Source organism: Bombus vancouverensis, chromosome 8 (genome assembly GCF_051014615.1).
Source record: "Bombus vancouverensis nearcticus chromosome 8, iyBomVanc1_principal, whole genome shotgun sequence".
NCBI lineage: Eukaryota > Metazoa > Arthropoda > Insecta > Hymenoptera > Apidae > Bombus > Bombus vancouverensis.
Window position 1 is genome coordinate 1,269,343 of NC_134918.1, and position 27,233 is coordinate 1,296,575.

The 27,233-nt window shown below is 33.4% G+C and overlaps 1 protein-coding gene across 1 annotated transcript in view; it reads left to right on the plus strand.

Moving 5' to 3' along the window:
* Positions 1–591: 591 nt before the first annotated feature.
* The window catches only part of LOC117164757 (paired box protein Pax-6), a 63,812-nt gene continuing 37,170 nt past the window's right edge, over positions 592–27,233 (plus strand). Inside the window, exons 1-3 of the mRNA XM_076621132.1 lie at positions 592–597; positions 667–857; positions 1,814–1,923. Coding sequence (XP_076477247.1) covers positions 592–597; positions 667–857; positions 1,814–1,923 — 307 coding nt within the window. The remainder of the gene's footprint in view (positions 598–666; positions 858–1,813; positions 1,924–27,233) is intronic.

The window sequence follows — 27,233 nt, forward strand, 5'->3', positions numbered from 1 at the left end:
CAATATAACTTTAAAAATATTTAAAAAAATAAGTCTATATTGTATATAAAAATTTCTAATATTTTCATTCTTTAAATAGATACTATTATATTAACCGTTTTAAATATTTCGTTTCGTATCATAAGTTATAGAAATGTTCAATCAGTAAATATTCAGATCTAAAAATCTCAATTATTCTCATTATAATATTGTGATTATAATGGATTATAATACAAAATTATAATATTGTATAATATGAAACAGAATAAATAGTTTTTCATCTTTATTTATATTAAACAATAACTAGTACTGATCATTTCATATAAAATTTATGCAAAATTAACCACATTTCAAATATTTTTAAACGAACAATATGTATTTACAATATGATTAATTTTGAGTAAATTTTACGTGAAATGATTAATGTAGTAATTTATATCGAATATATACAGGGATAATAAGTTAGGTACCCATTCTGTGAATGATTGACAATAATAATTAATTTTCTACTAATAGGTAAAAGTTATTCACTTTCCAAGTATACGTTCTTTAAATTAAAACGTATGTATATATTTAAAAATACGTTGAATGTTAATAAAAATATAAATTATAATGATTGTAATTAAGACGTAGATTATAGTTACAATTAATTATAATTAATTCCTCTTACTCTATTTCTAATTTTAGGTGTCATCTATAAATAGGGTACTGAGAAATTTAGCAGCACAGAAGGAGCAACGGCAACAGCAGCAACAGCAGCAGCAAGGGGTGGCTGCTGTTGGTGTTGGAGTTGGTGCTGGTAGCCCAGCTGAGAGCGTTTACGACAAATTGAGGCTACTGAATGGGCAAACCACAGGCTGGCCGAGGCCCAATCCATGGTAACTTATTCTTCCTTTTATCATTGTACCATTTTTCTCTATAAAACCATTATGAAACTATGTATAGTAATTTATGAGAACTGAAAAAGTTGTAAAGAAAGATAATTTTTTAATTTGCCAATTTTCATGTAGAAATATAAAAAATTTGATAAGAGATTCTTTATTAAATTTTAAACGGTATATGAAATACAATATAAATAAAAAGTTGACGTACGTAATGATAAAACAGACTAAACAATTAAAATCGCTTGATAATACAATTACAAACGATGACACGATAGTTATATTACTTTCATGTATTCATTCTCTGAAGATGAAATAATATAATAAAAAGTAATAGTATATAAAATAACTATATCAGAAGTATCAAGAATCGAAATGTCAAGATTTTTAAAAGAATAACTTTCTCATAGAAGTAATTTTACTGTTAGTATCCTTTTTTAAATACCACGATAATAGAAATTGATATAAAAATCTATCCTTAAATGTAAGATTTTATATCCTTTCTTGTATCTTCACAAATATGTGTAGAGATAGACATTTTATAAAAACTTTTCCGATATAATATACATTAACTCAACCAGTAAAGCAAAAGAAATTATATTATTTAAAAACTATTACTTAATTCCTTACATCATACTTTAAATCTCGTTTAGAATTTTTTTAATAACACAATCCTTATCTATGTATCAATAACATGATCTTTGATAGTTTTCAGTACAATATTATTCTCTTTACTAAAAATTGTTGGTAGTTTTCGATTCAATATTATTCCATTATTTAAAATTTTTCCCTTTTACAAAATTTGTTTGATCTTAGAAAGTTTCGTAATCTTTATAGTTTTACATTGAAAATTATCAAAATTAGGTAATTGTTCTAAAGAAATGAGAGCATAATTCAGTTGAAAAAGCGCAAAGGCCATAATCTCTCTATTTTAAAATTTTATTTCACATTAGGTATCCATCTGGTGCTGGCAGTCCGTTTCCATCCCTGCAGCCCAGCTTGAGTCCAAGTCATTGTACAGCCTTGCCGCCGGATCCTGCGGATATCCTGCATGCAAAGAAAGGTAAGAGAAATTAATACTAATAAATACTTTATTTAAATTAAGATATTTACACGTTTCGCTACATTTCACCTGTCTTCCAGTCTTCATTTTTATCAATATTCTATTTGAAAATATAGTCAGTGATACTGCGACAATATAGAATGCGTGTCAGAAATTGATGTGTTCAAAAATATACATAATTAACATAAAATACATATGAATATACGATATAAAATGACGTCCTATTAAATAAGATTGAAGATTAACAAGGTATTATTAAAAATTGAAGTCTTACGGAACTTGGCCTTAACATTTTTCTATTACGTTAAATCTTTCTGATTACTCTAATCAAATATAATTAACATTATAATCAAATAATCGTTTAACAGGGGCCACGAATAGTTCTGTCACAGAAATAGTGTTAGGACTGCTCAACACTTCAATTTCTAAAATTAAACATTTATGTTTAAAGTAATGAACGATTAAATATAATAAACGGTTAAAAACAAACGATTAAGAACGATCATTATCTAATAACGAATGAAAGCGTTATTTCTGCATTCCACACTACATCAAATATCAAAATCATTTATCGTGTAATAATAAACAAAATGTATGCTGCGTCTTTTTCTACACTTTTTAGAAAACTAAAGTTTCTTCTTCTAAATATAGATATTGTATCGATTTGATATAAATCGTAACTTAAAAATATCTAAATAGAAACTTGTTTATTTTTAATGATTAATTTTCAATCAGGTATTTTATCCTACGTGATTATTACAGTTATTAAAATTGCTTTTTAGCACTTACGACCGTCTAAATATTTGAGGAACCGGTAATTACATCAAAAGTAGTACATACATTCATGAATCTCGTATGATTTTAATGCATTATATTATATAAATTATATCTAATTTAAATGCAGATTAATGTAGAATCTGCTGATTCCATAGGAAGATACTGGTAGATGCTACTTCCAGTCATCAATTTCGCATTAATTTATAAACTTGGGTAAGATTCGTGTACCGTTATTATAAATCGATTGAAGTGCCGCGATAGTTATAAATTGACTGCCCATGTTTATAAAAATTCACATTTTGATGAACATAACTGAATATATGAGATTTAAATAGAATATTTTTTCTTCCTATATTTTATGTACATGCATACATATGCATCTTATGTATATATATTATTGCATCTTTAAAATTATAGCAAACTCATAAACATCTATACAGTCTATGTGTAATCAATAGTCCAGCCCCATGTATCAACTGTCTTAAAGTCTAGAACAGAAAAGTATTAAAATCAACAAACAACCCTAAACCCAAACCCAAAACTAAAAATATAAACTAAGCCAAAATTTCTAAAGTAATACAAGCTTTCCAGTATACACTCTAAAAGTACGCCCTTTCAAAAGGAAACATTGAAATTAATAAATAATCCTAAACCCAAAACTCCAAAAAGGTACAAACCAGCCCAACATCAAACAGAATTTCTAGAACAATCCATACTTGCCAGTACACCTCCACTCTTACATCCACCACAAACCTATCCAAAATCTTCAAACATTCATACACACGCATACACACACTAAAATACAATACACCTTCACACATATGTAAAAGTGGCCAGCGGTGAGAAATCCAGACAAGGGAGGGGTACACGTGAGGGAGTGGTTTCGAGAATAGGGGGAAGAGGCGGCGCGTTTTAATTAATTAATCTGCTGGCTGAAACGATACTAATATCAATGTAATTCCGTCGGCGGGCCCCGCGGTTTGCCGCATGCGTGTGCAGCGCTTTTCCGGTAATAATTGTTACGTTTAAGCGAAACGGGAAGGACACAGACGAAGGGGTTACACGGGGGTTGGATGGGGGGTGGGAAGCGTGGTTGCAGTCGACCGTCCAACCCACACGAAATTGTAACTCAACCGACGGAATATTCTCTCTTTCTCTCTCATGCACTCGTTGAACTAACCCCTCTTCATCCCCCTTGTTTGCCTCTCTTTCATGGCACATGAGCGTGCACGCGTATCCCTTTGGCGGCATATCAAACGCGCGATTTCTTTTGGCCGATCGTTTTCCAACGCCAGGGTGGCGAACGGTGTCACAAGCAGCAAAAAACCAACGTATGGGTAAGTTTGATTCATACGTGAGGCTGTTTTTAAAGTATTTATGGTGAGCCGATGAAATATCGCGCCTACGGAAAGTTATGTTATAAGAAAAGTTATTTCTATACCTCGCATTGTTTATTGCAATTGGCAGAGCATCGCATACAGCGGTTCGCAAAAGTATTCATACACTTACCATAGATAAACACTTATGCATATAATTGCATATATTATGTAATACATTTTGAAATTTCATTAACATTATAGTGAGAAGCGATTGCCATGATTACATATTAGCAAAAATTAGACGCGATCTGAAAATATATGGAAATTACAAGATATTTATTGCAACCTCGTATTTAGTAAAAATTATTATACAGTATGAATAGTTACCTTAAACGTATAGTAAGTGTTAAAAACGACGCCACTGAATATTAAGACTTAGTACTATTGCAGATTCCTTTCCAGTGCCATAATATCCGTCCACTTAATTGACTTTGATAATTTTCTATATTTGTTCTCTATTTGATAGCAATATCTCTTAGGCTCTTTAAAAAATGTTCAAATAGAACTCCAAGAAGAAAGTAAATTTATGATATATGTTACACGTTTTTCAAATTTTATCATAATTTTTATTCCAGAGTTTCCTTCGAAAGGTGCCAATGTAATTGGTCTATCAGTTGTTTTCTACATGTTGAGATCTATTTCAGCATATTGCGAAAATCCGAATGAAAATCTTCGAAAAGATATGTCACTATCATGGTTATCATCGTTTTAGTGATTTATTAATATTATCGTTACGCGATCATAACTAAGAAATATTACTAAGTAATATGAAGTAGTATTTGTTTATGATTTGTTGATGATGATGATTGATCTATATTTATTTATTACTTATAAGGGATATGCAGCAACTTGAAAATTCAGAAAAATTGTAAACCAAGCAGAAATATAGTTCAAGAGAGCTAAAAACGAAACCACTTCTTGTTCCAACAAACAAACAGTTCATAAAGGCGATACCATCCTTCAAAACGTTCAAAATTTTCAAAACGTTTTGCATAACACAGACAGGAAATGGAAAAGTCGAATTCTGTATACCTGTATCATTTTCCAGAAAAGTTACAAAGCTATTTGTACATACATATCGGTATAATCATTATTAATAAAGTTCTAAATTGAAATTAAAAGAATTAACATTTAGAAATTACAAAACCTTTAATTCAACGCTAAGGAGATAGCAGTTTAGATATAATCTTAATTAATTATTTTTAATAAATAAACATTAATACATAGGCATTAGTAGATCTTTACATGGGGGAGACCTACAAGATATTAATATAATATTAATTCTATTATTTTTATGATTTCATGTAACACGTGTATATAATGTATTTAATATCGTATTTTAAATATTGTAATTTGTTTTTTGTTAATGAAAGGAAGAGTAAATGCAATCGTGTTACATTTTAACAATATGTCTCTTAATACGTCGAAAGAATAGAACTAACGTTTTTACTACGATATCTTATATTTTATTATTATTAAGTGGTATATACATACTTTTATTACTAACTATGTAATATATTCATAAAAGATTTCTACGAGTGTACAAATACTTTCATGTGCAACTGTACATACAATTCTTCACCATTCATCATCATCGCAAACTCCTGGTCCGAAATCGTCCTCTTCGCAAAGCGTTGTTAATCGAGCCCTTCGATTCTACACAGAACGCGTTATTATTTTGTATTCCAGCAGGATAGAAGGGATACAATCAAATATGGTAACTGTTGCGAGCACTCAACCACACGCGGACCCCGGGGGCCGGATTATCTCCACGTAGCTGCGGGCTTGCCGTCGTTTATAGGATAACTTGTGTCAGGAGGGTTGTTTCTCTCTGCTTTCTCTTTCAACTTACGCCTCTATTTTCCTATCTGTATCCGTCTGTTTGAGATTCTATCGGTTCGTCCTCGTCCTTCGAGGTTTTCTCTTCTCTGTTTTTGCATAGAGTTTCAACAACGACCGATTCCAAGAGGCGGAAATCGCCTCGGGCCAAACAGAAACGACAACTGGCACCCCGTGCCGCGAGAGCAAAGCGAAAGCACATTATCCTGCAATCATAGCGCCGATCCTTTAACATCAGTTCCTCACTGCTTCTGGAAACTGTCGAATCTTCAAACGTTTCAATCTTAGACAAGAAAATTGTACAGAATCGGGTTGCATTTTGAAATCCCTGGTTTGTTCTATATAACTGTTAAAAAATTGAGGAACTTTTACATAATATGTATATATAAGTATTTAAAAAAATATTTCTTTTCATCATTTAAGATATCCTTTGTAATTAAAGTAGATAATTTCAGTTAGTAGGATGAAATACGATATATTAGAATCTAAGAAACTAAGAAATAAGGAAAACGTTAACTATCGTGGATGTAAAAGAATACAAGTAACTGTATATAGGAATTTCCTATAATGTAACTGCTAGTCTAAATTCTAATATTATTTTTTTTTTTTTAATTCTTTCCATTATGTTCGAATTTATATAATTATAATATCTTTGTTATTAGCATTTTTCAAAACACTACTACTAAATTTCTTTTTAAATTATTATATACTTAATGCATATATTTACAAGGATGTTTTTCAAGTACATCATGTTAAAACACTATTGTTCAGTCATATAAAACGGCATCAAAATCAGAAAATTAAAAGGAATGTACTTATCATATCTTTTTCCAGTGGTTTTCACACAAATCATATGTTTCTTACATATTTAACACATATGAATATCCAGAGCCTATTTATAAACGAGGCTGTGTACGTATGCATATCTACCATTGATCATCATATCATCATCCGAGAAAATCATGATCGATCTACGAAATCAGTTTTTCCAATTGAAATGAGAACGCGGCCGCGATCGCGTGAGCGACATGTCAGAGATATTGAAATTCTGGTATGGCATTCAGAACTCGTGTTCTCTTTCCTTCTCCCTTTCGTTCTATTTCTTCTTTTTCATTCCCCTGCCGTTCGCCTCGTAGTACGGGACCCGAGAGGTGAAAAAACAATGCCTATACGACCCGAACCCCTTTCGTTTCGATCGAGCACGGAGTCTCTTTGCACCCTTGTCTCCTTTCTTTCTTGGCCTCTCTTGTTCATCGTTTCTGGCGTCGCCGTCGTCCTCTCTTTTTCTCTTCTCTCCAGTTTTATTCTGGCTTCCTCTCCTTTTTCGCCACCCGCTCTCATAGAATTCTTCTGCATGCCGCTGCTGCTGCCGCGTCTCGTCTCGTCCCGTACCGTGTCTCGTGTCTCGTGCAACGGCACAATGCAACTCGGGGATGCATTGTGAATCAGCCTCAGCAGACACCCCGCCAATACCGACGCCAACGTTGCCGAGATGGCGAACCTTCACAGACGTGATGGATGGTTGCGAAGAAGACACCAACTGTGTCGTAATATAGTCGTTTAGTTTGGCATTTAATAGAGAAATTGTTGAATTTTTCGGACTTTTAGAATGCAAGTTCATATTTTGATGGATATGATAATGATATTTTAATAATGATATTTTAGTGGATATTGTAACCCACATGGATATTGTTACGATGGGTAACGTATCATTGAATGTTTCAGCATCATTGAATTGACAAATTCAGAACTTTTTCAAAATCTAAATTGACACGTTGGCGAACAGTGTAATTTATTGTTGTTTTAACTGAATGTTAAAATATATAGCTTTTGTAGAGACCATAGAAAAATCTAGGTCATTTTCATTAAAATCACCTTCACAAACAACTCCATACAAACACCAACAACTTCGAACAATCTTTCGCGCAAACACACCAAAACCTTAATTACCAAAAATGAAAATGCAATTTTGGTATCCCATTAACGTTTCCTTTCCATCGAATTCTTCAAAATGTAACCCCATTTGTGTCTCTTCACACATGACCAATCAGAGCCAACCTGCTCACTGTTGACTTTATTCGCAACTAGACTGCAGATTTTTATGCACTCTTTTATGAGAAATTTTAATATCTAAAACATATGCAGTGCTCGCTATCATATTTAATAGGGAAGACAACCTTCTACCTAGATTCCACGTTTTCAATCATCTTCATAAAGATATAAATTTGCATAAACATTCGCGGTCTACTGCCAACATTCGTTCTTCTACATACTCCTAGTCCCCAGTGATTCGTTCCATCGTCAGAAACCATCATCATTCTCACCGGTGAGAGGTAAGTATTCAGAGTTCTCCATGGTTGATCTCTGGTTGAGATACAGAGGTAAAACAATATAATGGCCGTCCTGGTACGCTAGCAAACCCAGGGTGTACTGAGAGCATTATCGTCGACCTCTTTATCTGTTGCACCCGATCTCCCTTTATCTTTTCTTCTTTTTTCTATTCTCTCTCTCGCTCTCTCTCTCTCTTTCTCTCTTCCTCTTTCCTCATACGCGTTTTGTCGTCTCTGCGTTTCTACTGCTTCTACTTCGTCTTCTGGAGCCCCATGTCCCAGTAGGTAGGCACGTTGCAACGATGCGAAACCTTTTATCGTCGAGCAGGACAATGCACAGTCTCTCTCTCTCTCTTTCTCTCTCTCTCTGTCTCTCTCTCCCTCTCTCTTTCCCTCCCTCTCATACACACACATACACATACACACTATCTATCTATCTATCTATCTTCCTTCTTCTCTGTCTCTCTCTGTCTATCTCTGTCTATCTCTGTCTTTCGTTGTAGGTTTGGTTTGTCGTCGAGTAAGCATCGTACTCGTTGTCGTTGTTCTCGCCACTACCGTGGATCCTCATGGAAACGCGCGATCCGCGTATTAATGGTTCTCCGATAGCTTTTGTATACACGTCTCTCCCTCCCCCTGTTTTCTGTGATGGTGGATCCTTTCGCTGAAACGAAGAAAAGGAAAAGTTTTTCAAGAGAAATTCAGAGGGTTCAGCGCAGATTCTTTTTTTCTTTCTTTTTTATTGTCCTTCTTCATTATTCTGGCTTTTTCACGTTTCGTTTTGTTTTTTGACCTTCATTGTTAATGGAAAGAATTCTGCGAAATTGTTTGATGAGACGACGCGTGATTGCAACTGACTGATGCCAGAGGAAGTTGCTTTCTTTGATTTTAATTTACAGAACAATTGAAGATCACAGGAAGAAGATATGATTGTCACAAGATTCAGATTTTTTATTTTTATTAAAAACAGGTATAATTGCTAAATATTACTATATGCTGAAAGTTGCTAAAAATATGCATATACTTTTGGCAAAATTAATGTTGACTTTAACTCAAGTGGAAACATCAACATCCTTATCAATTGAAGATTAAGAAAAAAATATGATTTTTTATTCTAACGCCGTTTTATGATTAAAAAGGAATATTTTAATGTAAAATAGCTGAAAGCTGAAGTATGTTATTGAATTAGATTTGAAATGGTGTTTGTTTAAAGTGACAAATTACAATAAAGTGACTATTCAAATTGCTTGTCCTTAGTTTTTAACAATAGCCAGTGAAAACACATATTTGAGAAAACTAAAAATGAAAATGATTGAGCTTGTATTCTAAAAATATATACCTAAAGAAGTTTAAAAATCATATCATATTTATATAATCATCATTATCATATTGTAATTAGAGAACTTTCTATAAATTGCGCAAATCTATATTATACCATATTCTTTTATTTCGTGTTCCAGTTTTATTAAGTTTACTAGGAAAAATAAGTACGCCTTATCTAAACAAACTTGTTATCTAAACAAAATATCTACTATATAATAACTATATGATAACTATAATACGATTAAGTAGAAGATCGTATTATCTAGATGCTAAATATTGTAAAAAGTGCTGTACTTTGGATGTTTTATCTGCATATACCTGCATATCTATGCGCGTGTACATTTTTTAATTTTTCATAAATGCATAAATGTCCGCTATCTAATAATAAATACCAAATTCAATACTACCAGTTATCACTACATAAATTGCTACTACCAATTAATGACTAATTAATTGCTACTATTGTACGTGTTACTACACCTATGAAATATTTCTCGTATTTGCAAAAAAAGAGCATATATCAAACTATTAACTATCATGAAATGTAAATACGATGTTAAAAAACACGATGATTTTCATTTTATAATTTTATCGAATAATGGACGCGCATTCTCTTCAATTGTCACCTTTTTATCTTTTTTACGCTGAAACGCCCTCCAACAGTATTGAACAAAATCGTGTACATTCTACACGGTATAATCCTGCTTGACGCGATTGTATATTAAGATTCAATCCGATTCCTCATTTTCTCCGCATCCTCGACAGTTGGTGAACGTCGCTTAAGAACCACTTGGCAGTGCCCTCTCGGCGACTCACTCGAAACGTCGCTCGCGGAATCATTATTCGACGCAACAGCAAGTCGAAAGTTTCCATAGCTGTCGCATTTCCACGAGCATGAAATTCGATAGAGTAAGATTTTCCACTCTCGGTCTCTGATTACTACCCTCTATCGCTCGCGTGTGTACTCCGTTTAAGGTCACGAGCTTATTCGCCGGCCTTCTGCTGGGCGTTCTACTTTAGTAGTTGTAGAATCATGTCGACACACGTAAGTACGGTGACTCACAAATGTATTTGAACACTTATAGAAACTTTTTAATAATGTATCATGTGTTTTACACGAAACATTTTGAAACTCCATTAGCACTGTTCTGAAACTTGAATATTATAATTATATTGATAAAATTTGAAAGAAATTTAAGAATATGTCGCAGACATCGTAGAAGTATTTAAGCAGTCATTATATTCATAAACATCAATTTGCAGTGAGACCATATTTAGCCCTTATTATCTGGTCAAGATGGTTATTCATGCTGTATACTAGAAACTTTCTCAAATATATTTACAAATATAAACTGGTAACTTTCAACGGAGAACTACATATCTATTATAGCAAACGCATTTTTCCAAGAATCAAATATCAGTCATTCCGTTTCTTACATCTACATACACAAGATGGCATACAAATCGGTAAGAGTACATATACACTCATTTAAGATTAAAAATATAACATTAATCGGCGGCGTAAGTTTTAAGACACGAAAAATGCGACTGATTATTACGTTTTGTTTTCTTGTTTTCTTTAAAGCTGTGCCCCTTACTTTTATCACCAATAAGATGACCATGTGAAAACTCGGTCATTCTGTACAAAACTCACTCAAATAATACAAATAGCTGCTCTAATGATTCAGCTATATCAAATAAGGTAAATCCAAATACGCAAAAAGAAAAGATCTCATTTATTATAGGAAAAGCACTGTTCCAAGAGTCAACCATCAGCCATTCCACTCTTTACATCCGCATAATCAAGGTGTCGCGGCTCGATGTGCTCACGTATACGCTCGGTGCACGAGCGTTGCGGTGCAGAGAAGTCGCGATCACGGAACAGCCGTCTTTTTATCGTCCGCTCGGCGGCGTAGATATTCATCGCTGTCGTTCGTTGATCGCCGCGAACCGGAATAAAATGGAAAACAAAGGAGCGTGCTCGCCAGGATAACGTGATGGCGGCAGCGGCCGTGGAACGCGAGGGTGGGTAACATCGTCGTGGACGGTAACCGGAGCCATGACGGGAGGTCAGTCTTCCAAGATTGACGAACACGATAAATCGAGCGCTGGTGACACCGGTTTGAATGACTCGACGCGACAACCCACTGACCTGCGAATCCAATGCATAGAGTTTCTCTGTCGACACGTTGCCGACGAGAACGCGGCCAAGAACGTGATGTGGAGAACACCTTGTAAATATGTCTGTTTTATATGCTGGAACGGGGAGACTGAAATTATTGGGAATCTTTGTCCGACGAACAATGTCTTAGTTTCATTAATACACAACATACTATTAGAATATATACCTATATTTAAACCTAAATTATCTTTCGATCTAACTGTTCGAAAATGCTCAATTTTGTTTTTAACAGTTGCGTCTGGATTATACAAGTGTCAACAAGTTAGAAAGTGAAAGAAAACAAGTGTTTTTACAAATACAAAAAATTGTTAATTAATACCTAAGGTGGTTGCTTCTACCCGTATCTCACGCGGACAGGCGTGTCAATGTGCTAACGATAACATAAATTGTTACAAAATGCGTTACGTTACATAGTACGACGATCAACTATTAACACGACCACCAGCTCCATCAACAAGTATAAAAGTCAGCATATTTAATTATCGTGAATTATACGTGTATTATAAGGAGAAAAGAAAATTTGAAGGACAAAGCATTCTGATTTATTTAATTTTCTATTAAAATCATCAAATGTTATAACATTATTTATGTCTTTAAAATGACTTACAAAATTCTCCTTCACTGCATTAAATTCAAATATGAATAATCGTATATGTCTTCGAATATTATGTGTATCTATTGATTCAGATTTCAGGCTTCATTGGATTAGATTTGAATCATCGAGTTTAAAATGAAATCTAATAAACACTTTAAGCCCCACTCCTTCAAAGTCACTGAACGTATTGTACATTCTTCACTATTCGTATATCTTCATTAAATAGTAATATATCAATATTTATAGAAAAATAGCTACTGTTGACTCATCAGTGTCAGCAAATGTGCTAAAAGATTAATGAAAGCCATCCCAGACCATTAGAAATAACACAGAATTTTTCAAAACAAAAAAAACAATGAACACAATGAATTAGCAACATAGTAGACTGTGTATCTCGTCACATATCGTTTCTAAGATATGAAAAGAACATTTATGCCTGTGTACTAATGTGTAGCCTAATACATATTTTTTTCTAACAGAATTTTTCTGGGTGAATTGGGATGACTTGAAAAGGATTTTGCTTATTTTTTTTTTTAATTGGAAATGACAAATTTTGGAGACATTTTAATGGAAATATGAGGATGTATTTAGGTTGCGGTAAAACGATGAATGGAATACGAGGAATAGTAAAACGAGGAATGGATAATAATAAAACCTTTTAGTGGACAAAATTCATATAAACTTAATATTTGCACTAATTTAATTATTTAAACTTATATGCTAATTGAAACTAATTTAGCTTAAAATTATGAATGAAGTTGTACAACAATATGAAAGTCATATTCCAATGACACAAATGTCTTTTTGTATTGAACAAGCATTTGAAATTGAAAAATATTTATCATATTTGTATACCATATAGTGCGTTAAAAGATTAAGTCAGTTAATTAACTGGGAGAAATACTGTAACCACCAATTCAATAAGTTGTATCATTTTTCTTATTTGAACGTAAACGTTACATTATTAAATGATAGAAGGTTCAATGTTACTTGTTACACTTTTATATTATTTTTAGAAAAGTATTTCATTCTGAACATATATGCATAATATACATATACGTATCTATATAACAGAAAGTTCCAATAAAATCTAATGAAAATTGTTTATAACATCTGCAATATAAATAGAACTTTGATGGAGAACGTCACTGGTTCCATTTCGGGATAACTTTGTAAATGATAATTTTAGCGACAATTGTGGTTCAGATAAATATTTTACGGTTTAGGACCTAACATGATGCACTAACTTCAATATTTTTATCTCCATGATTCATTCTAGAAACAATGATTATAGAAAATAGATTGGAGTTTCTATTTATTTAGGAGAGATTTTCATTAAATGTTTTTGAACAAATGTTTTTTTATCAGAGTTTAATCAGAGTGTTAATTAGTTGATGATGTTAACTATGATTATAGATATATATTGGTAAAATTTTTAACGGCTCAGGAAATCTATATATAAAAGTTACAAAATATTTATTGTAAGTATAGGCATGTATCTATATTTCAGAATATCTATGTCACAAAAGTATCTAAACAAGCAATCTACGATATAAATAGGTATCAATAATCATTGGGACTATTTTTAACACTTATTACATGCTTAAGATGGCTATTCTGTTACTTCTATGCCAATATAGTACTAATTTTTTTACTAAATTATGAGTTTCCAGTAAATATCTCGCAACTTCTATATACATATAACATTTTCAATTTAGTTTCAAATGTTGCTAACATAATCATGGCAGACGCATCTCGTTATAAGGCTAATAAAATTCCAAAATGTTTTAAATATCCTACACAAAATACCCACACATAACAATTTGCTATAGTACGAGTACTTTTGCGAATCACTGTACCTACCGCAACAAGAAGAATAAAAAGTTGCTTATTAACGCGTCTAACGCACAAAAACCGCATATGGACGACAATTTATACGACGAATAAAAAGATGAAGCGTGAACGTGCATCGTGGGCGAATGTCAATGCGCTCGCATGGCAGACAGATCGAGCAAAACGCATCGTTGAGCTTTTGCGGCGAGGCATGCGCGTGGAAGCTCTGCGGTTTTCCACAAAGAGAAAAGTTAGCCTACATCCTATCTAGTCGTATTTGTCTATACAGCTTATAAAAATATTCGTACATTTAATGCAGAAAACATTTTGAAATTTCATTAGCTCTATAGATAGTAAGACACGACAGTGAATGCTACAATTATATTAACAAAATTTGAATCCAGTCTGGGAATAATACATAGAAATTACAAGATATTCATCGGAAACTTATATTTAGAAAAAGAATTAGAATACAGTAAAAGTATTCACCTTAAGTATACATGTCAGAAGCGTTAAAAATGGTCCGATTGAACACATACTTAAACTGATCAACGTTGCGAATGATTGCTTATTTAAATATTTTTGTGATCATCCCGAAATATACAGGTTGACAAGGAAATATGTAGGTGGCCAAATTATGATAGTACCGCATTCTATTGTTTCTAAGCATGAAAAAGGGAACATACAAATATAAATCCGAAAACTCTTCTTTCCTAAAATATAGACACATTCTTATATTGAAAATTCCCTAAAATAAAAGTCAGACGTAATATTTCAAATTTCAAGCACCGTTATTATTTCTTTTGTTAGAAGTAAATAATATGTTAAAACAAGTTACGTTGGCGTTAGAAGCAGCGTGTTTCATAGTAAATCAGTATCGTCCTAATTGTAGTAGACGAATAAGATCCAGTGATGCCTTGAAACAAGTAAATCTTCTTAGAAAAACATCGTCTTTGAGTAAAGTCCGCTGATAGAGACACTGAATTTCTCTGACGTTTCCGTTACCCCATCCATACAGTTTCCAGTATTCACAAGTGAATATCTATACACTCGATACTAGAATAATCATTCTGATAGTAACATTGTCTTCACTATGAAACGTTTAGATATATACTGACTTACTCTAACATATTATTTACTTCTGACGAAAGAGACGATGACAGTGCTTGAAATTCCGACAGTTATTTTAGTGAATTTTCGATGCAAACAAAGGGTCTGTCTATATTTCGCAAAGGAAAAATTTCCAGATCTATGTTTCCATGACCTTTTTTCATCCTCAAAAACAGTAAAATACGGTACCGAAGTTTAACCTATTCCCTTATCACCATGTATAATTATAATGAATATCTTGTAGCTTCTATGTAGGTTTTTAACATCGTTCAAAATTGTTAGTGATGATAATCGAATGTCACTACAATACTAATGAGATTCCAAAAAGTTTCATATAAGACACATAATATGTTTATGCTGTACATATGTAGGTACATACTCACATACATCGAAATAACAAACATCCTTGTTCTTCTCTTATTCTATTTTGCAGTAGATACGCCTTTTGTATATCTGTATGTGTTTGTACGAATATACAGTATACAGGCGCGTATGCGAATCATTCGATCCGCGGTCTACGCTATTACGAATTCCCAACCGCATCTAGAAATCGATGGTCGAGGAAAAATTCTTTCGTTCGAACTAGTTGGAAAATACAGGCCGGAATTCGGAGATGAAATTCCGCGGCTGTTGCAAATACGTGATCTGATGCACCGACGTTTCGGCTATAGTTGGTCGGTTTGCTAGTGTATCGGTTGGTTTGAAACGGGTCTGTAGCCCAACCAATCTTCTAGTTCCGCCACTGTCAATAAGACTCCATTTTATGCACGAACTCCCGCAGGTTATCACGCGACATGCCTTCCACTAAGTAACACTAATTTTTCTACTTTGGTGGTTGTTTGGATGTGTATGACATTGGAAATATAAATGAGGCACCGTTTAATTAATTTGAATCCAAAGACGATTACTAAGAAATGACAAATAACTCTCTGTACTTAAAAGTTACTAAATGTAACACAAATCGTTCGATATATTGAGCTCTCACAATTTCTAAATTATACATAAGAGTTTTACGTAAGAGTTGCTTTCGCAATTTACAATTTCTCAACTGCCAAAAATCGAAATATGTATTCTTACTGAAACTTCTTATTAAGATGTATTATTTTTGTCAGAAATGAACAATTTTTAAGTTCCTTTGAAAAACCAAAAAATTCCTTAAATTCTCCCAAGAGTCGAAAGATTCCTCAATTTGTCTGAAAAAACTTCTTTCAAAAAATCGTGAAGTTCCTAAATTTCTTTGAAAAATAGATATAGTTAAAAATTTCGATTAATGTATTGCTTACAAGTTACCAACAAATTTTCATATTTCACAGCTTACCTCGCACAACCAAAAACAATCCACCTATACGTACATACCACTACTGCTCGAAAAAACAATTTTCCACTCGCTCCAACGATCAATCTTCCACCTTGCCTAACTCTTTCTCTCGCCGTAGACGACAATAAAGATCTATCCGTCTTCGTTCTTCCCCCTTGTGTAACTCTTTTTGACGCAGAGCCTTCTCGTCGAGCGAAGCTATGCTCAATCGAGGGAAGCGCGTGAGAGGGTGACAAAGTGTCTCAGCCGCGAACGGGATAAGAAGAAGGAGCTGTAGAGTGGGGTGCCGGGCTAGAGAAGAGATCTCTCCTTAGCCACCGTTTTCCTCGGTGAAGAGAGCAGAGGGGGGAGGGGGGGTCCAGAGTTGACTGATCTGCCTCGTAATGCCAATCGATATACACAGGGTGTCCCGTAACATGTGGGAAATATTTCAGAGACTCAATCAGTATCTGAGGAAATGAAAAAAGTTTATATGGACACAATTCTATTTAAGCTTGTTTACGTGATATAGGAAATTTTGTGCTCATTTTATAGCTGAATTTTTACCTTATCTAGGATTTTCTTACAACATTTTTATTTCAACCAGTGATTTGGAAATATTATAGTTTAACAGTATTTGTGTAATTTATACTATTAATATATTGATATGTTAATATGATGTATATGATATGATGATACATATAAATATACATATATGACCAGTTTATATAACTTTATAAAAAATGCGGAAATGTATTGTTTAGTATAAATTGTAGGATGTATTGTAATGTTTGAGAAATATTTGAGAAACTCATTCAGCATTTAAAGACTGAAAAAAGATCATATAAACATGTGTCTTATTTGATGTCATTTATGAGATATAGTCAATTTTATGTTTTAATAGCTACACGATCACCCAAATTAATTCCACTAGATTTTTGAAATAAATATATGTTTAAAAAATATAAGGATAAAAATGAATACACATGTAAAAATGCCAAGTAATGCAGTTTCGTGCTACTAAGTTTCATTTCGTTCAGAGGTTCGATACCACCTGAAGATCACCCTGTTGTAGGTCGTCAAATTCGTGTTTCTAACGATTATAACGGAATATGAAGAAAAAAAATATGCAATGGAATTCAAAGAACTTCAGGTCACATTAATATCTCGGAAAATACACCTAAGGCATCAAAAAATCAAAATATATTCGTTCTACCAGTCCCATCAAATAAATTTCAATTCGAATATTTTTTAATAAAGTCAACAAATAACCAGTTATTTCAAATGGTAATACCCATATTGATTCACCCCGTATAAGTGCGTTTCTCTTTTTCTTAGACAGCCTTTTAGGCAACGTTCACACGGTTGATACGTGCAGTATAGCCAAACCCCCGCGTGGGGGATGAATATAACGTGACTCGCGTATGAATAATACCGAGTACGTGTTACGTGTGTATAAAGACGCGCGAGGATCCGCTCTGTAAAAGGCACTCCGGCTGCGACTTCCGTGTTTCGATTCGTGGGCGGAGTCAGAGGGAGAAGGCAGTTTAAGGGGAGTCGTCAACAATCCCTTGGAACTCTTTTTCCCTCTTTCTTCGGTTTACTTTTTTGATTTTGTTTTATTATTTTCTCTGCTTCTTTGCGTTTTCAGATTTGAAATTTCACACATTTTTCTTTTTCAAATCAGTTTGCTTTTGAAACGTTCCTTTCCTTACTATTTGGTATTTGAGAGTTATTTAACTATTGAAAGAGGTTTCTAATTCTAATTTGTAAGGGTAAATATGGACATAAGATTGTGGTAAAAGCAGAGGAAACATAACATTCATTTGCAATATGTTTTCAGCCAATTTACGTCATAGAATTACATGTTTTAGTGTTATAGATTAAGAAAGAGATTTTCAAAGATTTGTTCAATATATGCTTAATATTTATTATTTCTCCTTTTTCTTTGAGTATTTCGAGCCCCCTGCTAAAAAATTTTTTTAATCATGGAAAGTTCTTGTTTTGCCTATGATTTTTGTAGTGAACTTCTGAAGAATATTTGTTATTCTTAAATATATCGAATATATATTATACATGTCGGAGATGAAAGGACATCGGAGCCTCCCCTTTGGAACTTCGAGAAAATCCCTTAACACCGTAATCTAGATTCTATCATAGGCGTAATTAAACAATTACCGTCATTCGATCCGATTGTATTTGTTCGAGATTTGTGATAATGAGCTTGGGCTCGAGGCGACAACTAGTCGCCGAACGTAGCCGCGGTCAAGGGATAAACGTTTTGTCTAACAAAGGTATGGAGTAATAGTATAGCTCTCCTTAAAAAGAAATAGTTGTAGCGGCACTCGATAGTAAACATTTCAACGATTTCTGTCCTGTGGTTCGCCACACGCAAATCCTATTCTTCGAGTAAGATGATTGCCAGATGTCGATGCGTTGCCGCACTACACGTACAGCTTTCCCTCGAGGGCGGCTAGCATCTTTTTCTAACCACCAACATGGAAATTGACCAATTATCAGCAACGTCAATTTCCCTCACTTTCTGAACGAAGGCTTTCCTCGACGAATCCGATGATCTCGTGTCCTTAGACACACCCCATCATAGTTTTCCTCTGCAGCATCATCGCGACAGAAAGTCATTCTCTCGTGAGGTCGTATTAGCGAGTTACTTAGCGTCTTTACGCTCGGTGGATATTCCACGTTTAACAAAGAGTTAGTTTAGTTATACTTCCACCGTAGCCAAGCTTGTCGAGTACGATTTGGACTTTGGAAGAAAGCGCATCCTGTTATCCCGTTGACCGCGGATTCGTTATTGAACCTAGGATCATTGTCATTAACGTCCCGAGTATCTAAATACCACGGTTACTTGTCAAGTTCTGTAATAATCGTATTTGCACTAGTCAATGTCGTCTCTATTGCATAACGACAATGTGTAATCCAAATGAAGATTCGTTTCACGCCCCTAACCCTAATTCTAATGTAAACCTTTCATCTCTGACATATATATAGAATATTTATGTAAATTTCACATATTATTTCTCTGCTTGCTCTTTAATGAATTGATATGGATTTTGATACTGGCTTTATTGCTATAGATTTGGTCATTGATTCAGGTATCATGTAATAATGGCGAATGTTAGTTATTTCGATAATCATTAACTATTAAAAAATTGACACAATCGGTATAGAGTTTTGTGTAGTTAAGAAATATAAAGTTCTATAGAAGGCTTAATAAGGTATTAAATGTAATATCATAAAGTATAATGTTTCATTTTGTGGAAAAATGGAGAAAATCATACTTTGTAAATTCTTTGAAAATTATTGCAAGCAAGAATAAAAAAATGTAGACTCTTAAACAAATCTCGAAGAAATATAACTAAACTTCAAGAATATCCTACTTACATGTAAATGTTTAAATGTAATTGTCTTTTATGAGTTCAAAAGATTTAATATTTGTGCTACTAGGTGTTTATGTATTTATAGCAAAGTTTAAAAATACGAAATATACAAAATAAAATATTGAAAGTAAAACATTTATTATGATATGCCCTCGATAGAACTAACCTGTATATCGGTTATATTTATATTTATTATCATATTTTCATATGGAGTCGATTAAATTGTGGAACATTTTAAAATTTGTCATTATCTATTTTCTACAATATTCTATTAAATTCTGATCTGCAATAGCTTAATTAATTTCATATATTTACCTCGTCTTATCTATCCAAATGCAAACTTTACTCAGTTTGTTACGTTTCATTAAAAATGTATTAATAATGTATTTTCATTGAAAGTATATTAACTGAAGAAAAAGGAATAGAAAAGGGGAATGAAAATGTCGGTCAGATGTTACATTTGAATTTGCAAAAGCAAATCGAAAATATTAGGCCAGACGTGGAGTGAAATCATACAGAATTCCGCGCGCATAGAGATCATAATTCAATCGTCTCTGGTACGATGAACATGCTCGTCCGATTGTGTAACATTACGTAATCCCTCCGGTGATTGATCTGTGTGCTAACGACACACTGACTTATGTAACTGATAGCACGTTACATGCTACGCGGTTAGGAATCACTTTATTTTTCTATTATTTTCTACCTTGCGCAATATTATTTTATCAATATTATTTTATTTAATTATGGTTAATATATAAAATAAATTTGGCTGTTCTAGAATGCTAATCGCAATATTTTATTAAAATTTCGTATTTATGATAGGTAATATTAGTAATCTTAACATACACAAATGGATTAATAATTAACAATAAAATATAACTATACATATTCCTATTTTATGCACTTATGGTAATAACTTCTACTCAACGTATTCGAAATAGAAAAATAATTAAATTATTCCTACAATATCCCTTCGTTAATCTTTGTGTAAATTTACGTGCGAACTATTATGTTGATCGTTAATAACCATCAATTAAATTAATAACGAACAATAAAAAAGGAACACAAATAAATTAATAATTAATGTATTCCTACATTATGCATTTACAGATCACTATTCAAAATATTCCAAGTAGAATCTAACTACTTTATTAAATTAACCAATTATATTAACAACCAATAGCCAAACACATAAAGAGATTAATAATACAATTATTCCTAACTTCTATCCTGCAATTTAAAATCCTGTGAAACCCTCGATACACAAAATTTCCAAGTCACTATACTTTTAAAATATCAACAAATTCCTTGCTAATCCAACGATAAGATCGCGTGAAAGCAACATCGAAAATAGATCGCGATCGATCTTGTCCTCCATATTCATCTTCGATAAAAACATAAAAAGTTCATGCGAGAGCGTAGGAAGCCGGAGGATCGCCATTCCTTCGTTTATGCCTCCATCCTTTTCCCTCTCTGCATCCATATTAATTCGGCGATATTAATCAAGCAGCGAGTTCTCGCGTACAAAGGCTTACCGATGTAAGCGCAGTAGGAAACTTATTGTTTTGGTACCCTCCGGTTCAATATCGACGTGCCCTGTGACGCAATGCGTATATGCTTACACTGGTTGCACATCACGCTCATACACACAGAGCCACAGACATAGCCTTAACCTACACAAATGTGTGTTCGAGCGGGCGCAAATATTCTAAAAACTCTACAGCAAAAGCTATGTATATGTATATAGAGATATATGTATATATATGTAGATGTAGACACAGGCGGAGAAACGGAAGGATCACAAAGGCTTTTCTCGTTGCAAGCAACCAGCCAGGCAGGCAAGTAAAAGCAGGTGCCGACTTCGAAAGAGAGTCGAAAAGAGTTCGACGTAGCTGTCGACGGGGGATCTCCAATCACTGGCAGGCAGCGTCTGCCATACGTGGGAGCTACCGCTGACTTTCAGCGGGATCTGCCTTCCCTTTTCTTACGCTCATTGTTTCCCCTCTGTCGCCTGCCACACGAGAACTCGGCAAGCTGTGTGATAGAAGTAAGACAATATACAGTAGTACGTACTCCATTCATATGAATCTATCATAGTACGAAGAAATGCAGTGGCTACAAAAGTATTAGCACTTACAGCACTATCCTTACTTCACAATGAAGAGCCTTCTTATCAGGTTCTATACACTTCGTTTTCATACTATTAACTTTTGTGACATAGCAATACCACTAAAACATACGAAACTTATAGTTATTGTTAGATGTAATTGATTCAGGTGTAAATCGTTTCCCAAATCGACGATTCGAATCTCAAGGGAGGCACTGAAAGCTTCCAGTTGTGAAGGTTAAGAATGTGCTTAAAGGATAAAATGAGTGAAATCAAGGAATTAAGTAAGTCAATGTGAATCGTAATTCATTAGAATACTAGACTATACGTAAACAGATACGATTTAACTAAAAACGACCAAACATCTTGAAACATATAGGCAATCCTACGACCAAATGTCCACAAGGCCAAATTTTTAAAATCGTTAATTTTCATAAAAAATGACCCTATTTTCCGCTTTAGCAACCTAAAATATTTCAGAAAAGACAGATTCGGGACAAAAATTTTCCAATTCGTGTACTTAATAAATCCATTATTTAATTACGTATGTATTTCGTATGAGCCAACTTCAAGACATTCAATGTTACTGTTAATTATTTTATTATAATGAAATCATACAATATACAAATAAGTACCGACGATTAATTTTACAAATTTGTCATTCGTTATTCCAATGAATCAACTTACGAATTTCAACATAACACTCAGTGTTTTCAGCACCTGTACTTTCAAATTCCAAACACAGCTTCAAACAAAAGACAAACGCCATGTTTCGGACACAGGCCGTGAGACGAAGAGAAGGCAAAATTAAAAATCCTGAGAATCAGACTACTACGACCACCCGCAAACACGGAAAAGACTAAAAGCACGAAAAAAGAAAAGACGCGAAAGAAAGAAGGAACAGAGAGCTGAGAAAAAAGATTGGAGGTCAGGGCGGACGTTTCGACGGTGAGCGAATCTGATTCTCGTGTTTCGAGTCACGGGGGTTACTCGTTCCTCGTCTGGGATTGTTTAGGGTCACGAAAGGGGGTAGCTTGGTTTCCTCGCGCCCTTGCACCGCGGGTATCCTGCGTTCTCTCTGTATTCTCGGTCGTTTGTCTCGCCTCCGCGAGGTCCATATTAAGAAAATAGCGGGAGGTTCCCGCAGTGCCTGTGGGAATCTGACCAAACCGATATCCTCCTCTTTCAGTGGGAACCAGGAAAAATTATTTATTTATGGTGGTTCACGAAAGTATTTCTGCATTTATGATAGATAACTTTTATATGTATATTGTGCGTGTATTAAATACAACTTTTCAAACATTTTGAATAGACATTTTACTATCATGGTCACATAGGTAGAACTTGAAGTCAGTACGAAACTATGTGTATGTAGAAGTTATAAAATATTTACTGCGAACATAACTTTAGTAAAATATTAGTATACAGTATGGATAGCCACCTTAAGCACATAGATAATAAGAGTTAAAGATAATTCCAATGAATGCTGAGACCAATGCGGATTAAGCCGAGGGGGGGGGAGTCTTTCTTTAAAAGTAATAGAATAAAATAGGATCGCTTGAGTCAGAAAAATATTTAAAATGAATTATTAAAAAATAAAAGGAAACTTATAATATGGCATTTATTATATTCTTTTACTTCTACATGAATTTAAATACACTTTATTGTATCTATGTATCTTTCCAAACTCAAAAACAAAACAAACTCCAAATTGTTAAAATTCAATTATTATGATACATTAATAAGTAAATTTATATTATTATTATGATATACGTAAAACCAAAAACGCTGAGTTTCAAATCTATACATATTAAACAAATTTGTAGAAAAATAAATTAATTGTAATTAATATATTTGTATGATGTAATTTTATATAGCGTAATGTGATGCACAATTTAATACATTCTGTTATTTTCACGCAAGTGTAGTAGTTTTGTTTCCTGTCGCGATAATCATCAGTTACGCAACGGATGTTTGCGTGTTGAATTTCACAGTAGAACATTGTTGTTCACGATGCAAGGGTAGATTTATCTGATTGAATATAGTAATCGACAATGCAGCTGCATATCTTTCTCTGTTTCAGGGCTGATTTAACGAGATTAATCTGCTTGAAAATAATTTACCCAAGAAGTATAGTATTACAGTTTGCATAATCATCATGTTAGGGGATGTTTAATGTAGATAAGGATATTACAGAAACGACTGTTTCAGTTCGATTAATATGATTTTCATAAAATTGCTGAATCCATAGCAAAGGCTTAATATGTATGTATATATGTATATATTTATATTCTAAGAACAAAATTGAAAAATCTTAATATTAAAACTTATCTTCATAAAATGTTTGAAAAGTAAGAAAATTTAATTCGTCTCATAAATTTAATAATTATGTATGGGAAGTGTGTAAGTAGGTACATATTAAAATTTAATAATTGAAGTATTAGAAGTTTAATTGTTAGACTTTCCAAGTAAAATAGATAAGTTTACTTACTTTAGAAATATTAGATAGAAGATAAATATTAAAAATACACAATTGCCAATAATTGCCAATCTATCTGTAAATTTATACAATATAGTATACATATATAGGTATGTCTATTCATAATATATGTATTACCCGATAAGAAATAGCAAGAATAATAAAAAAGATTAAAATTAGTAAATATTATATTGAATATTGAAGTCTAATACTAAAATTGAATATTAAAATTCTATACTCTTTTAACATTTGTATATACTATAATAATTCTATTTTATTATCAACTCGTTAAATATCTAAAAATTCTTGAATTACAAAAGTCAAAATGGCTAAGGCTCAAAAACACAATGCTATAATAGATTCGCTTGAAATATAAACAAATCACAGACAAAGGACAAATTTCATCACGCGCACGAGGCGACTTTGACCTCAGACTTAATTTACAACACGGTGGTAATCTCGCGCGGAAGACCAGTTATTTAAAATCTCCTCGCCCGCAATTATTCTCCACACAATAAGCGACAGCCCTAAATGCGCAACACTTTCGCTCTCACTTTGTGTGTTTTCTCTTTCTCTTCCTCTTTCTGCTTTCCCATCTTTTTTCTGTTAAAAATAACACCTCCAGATGAAAACGAGGAGACAGAAAGAGAGAGAGGAAGAGAGGGAGAGAGGGAGAGGAAGAGAAAGACCGTCGCGACACAGAAGGGGAGTGAAAAGTGGCGGAGGTTACTTCCGGAAAAATTAATATCTCGTGGGAAGGACGGTGCACCGGCTGTTAGCTCAAGTGCAGACCTGGCAAGAGTAGAGGGAACCAGACGGAAAACTTTGTTTTCCAAAGCAACTTCTAGCGATGGCCTCAAATATGTCGCAGGCAGTGTGCAGAATGGAACATTCACCGAATAGATTCAATCCCTCTATAAATAGCTTGAAAACAAGAAGCGGTACTTTTTCAAGTATATTCGAACTCTCTATAAATACTTTGAGAGATAAAATAGATACTCGCAAATAGAGTGGAATACTGCTGAAATAGGTTTGAAAATTTACGTGCACCTTATCAGAAATTCTCCATCCGCTTAAAATTATTTTTCTCGGCTATCATTCTTAGATATGTGGTTACAGGTATAAACGTTGAAACAGAATTTATAGGAATCCCGTTAAATTGATTAAAAGCAATTAATTCCGTGATTCTCATAATTCGATTGCTACTGGGAAGGAATTCGATGCATTCGAATATTAAAATACACTTCAACATTTGGAAATTCAAAAATCCCAAAATTTGGAAATTTGAAAATTTGAAAGGTTGAAACTTTAAAATCTCGGGTGCTCGAAAATTTGAAAATTTCAACATCCTACAATTCCGAAATGTCGATACCCAAAATTCTAAAATTTGAAGATTTCAAAATTCCAAAATTCCCAAATACGAAAACTTGATAATTTGTTAAAACATCGATGTAATCTTAAACAAATTCTCAAAACTTACAAATATGCAGATGCTGGAACAAAATAGTATGTCTCTTAGGAATATAGATACCTAATACTAATAGTAATCCGAACTCTATGAAAGGATCCTTTGCTATTAGTACACGTTGAACTTGATCCCATCACTAACAACTATTCGCCTCCCTTTTGTGGTTTTGCTCTTTGTTCTCAGGGATAACCCTGAGAATAGATATTTTTCGAGGAGCGTCGAGTTTAGGAGTATCCCAAAGAAACTCTGGCTCACGGAATTCACGAGCTTTCAAACGACCGCACAACTCTCTCTCTCTCTCTCTCTCTCTCTCTCATCGACTGGGGTTGGTTTGGTCTTTAAGATCAGTTTAATTGGTCTTGACCGCTTGACCGGAGTAATTGGCCGATCCGAAATTCGGTTTCGAAACTAGCTGCTGGTTGAATCTTGAGGCCATTTGAAGGCGTCCTCAAAATCTCTTTGTTCTCAACGAAACGAGAAGCCGTATTTAATGTTTGGAAAAGTTCGAGGAATTGGAGTTCGGTTCGATTGTTTCAATGTGGATTGTTAAAGATAAGTTTGACGATAGTCTTATGATATTTAATGCGCATGAGTAATTAATTAGTAATTAATATGTAGTATCAATTACCTAACACACCTATATTTCCCGATATAGGAAAGATAATATAATATTGCATACCGTTCAAACGTATGTATTCATATTACAGAAATGTTTATAAACTAAAACCTTGTTACTTTGGCGATCAAATATTTTTATGATAGAAGCTTATGTGATACATCGCTTATCAGAAATTGTACGTAGTTTGTCTTTCTTCTGTTCGGATAGAACATTGCGTTATATCGCCTAAAAACGTACATTTTCTATCTTTCTTTTTCACAATTTAACTACATAATTTCTTCTAAGCGAGTAACCCAAGTACCATCTCGTCAAAATAATATGCAACAAATGTTACCAATTTACTAAATCAAAATTAACACATATCGATAATTAGATCATTGCTAATTTATGAAAATAACTTTTATAGAAAATACTATCAACATACATCAATAAACAAACCATTGCTAATTAATTCAAAGAAAAAGCATAAATCGTTTCTAATTCTTAACAAATGTTATCGGTCTAATAAACGAAAAAGCAATATATACATATCTAGTCATTGTTATCCAAACAACGGAAAACCGACTCTCTC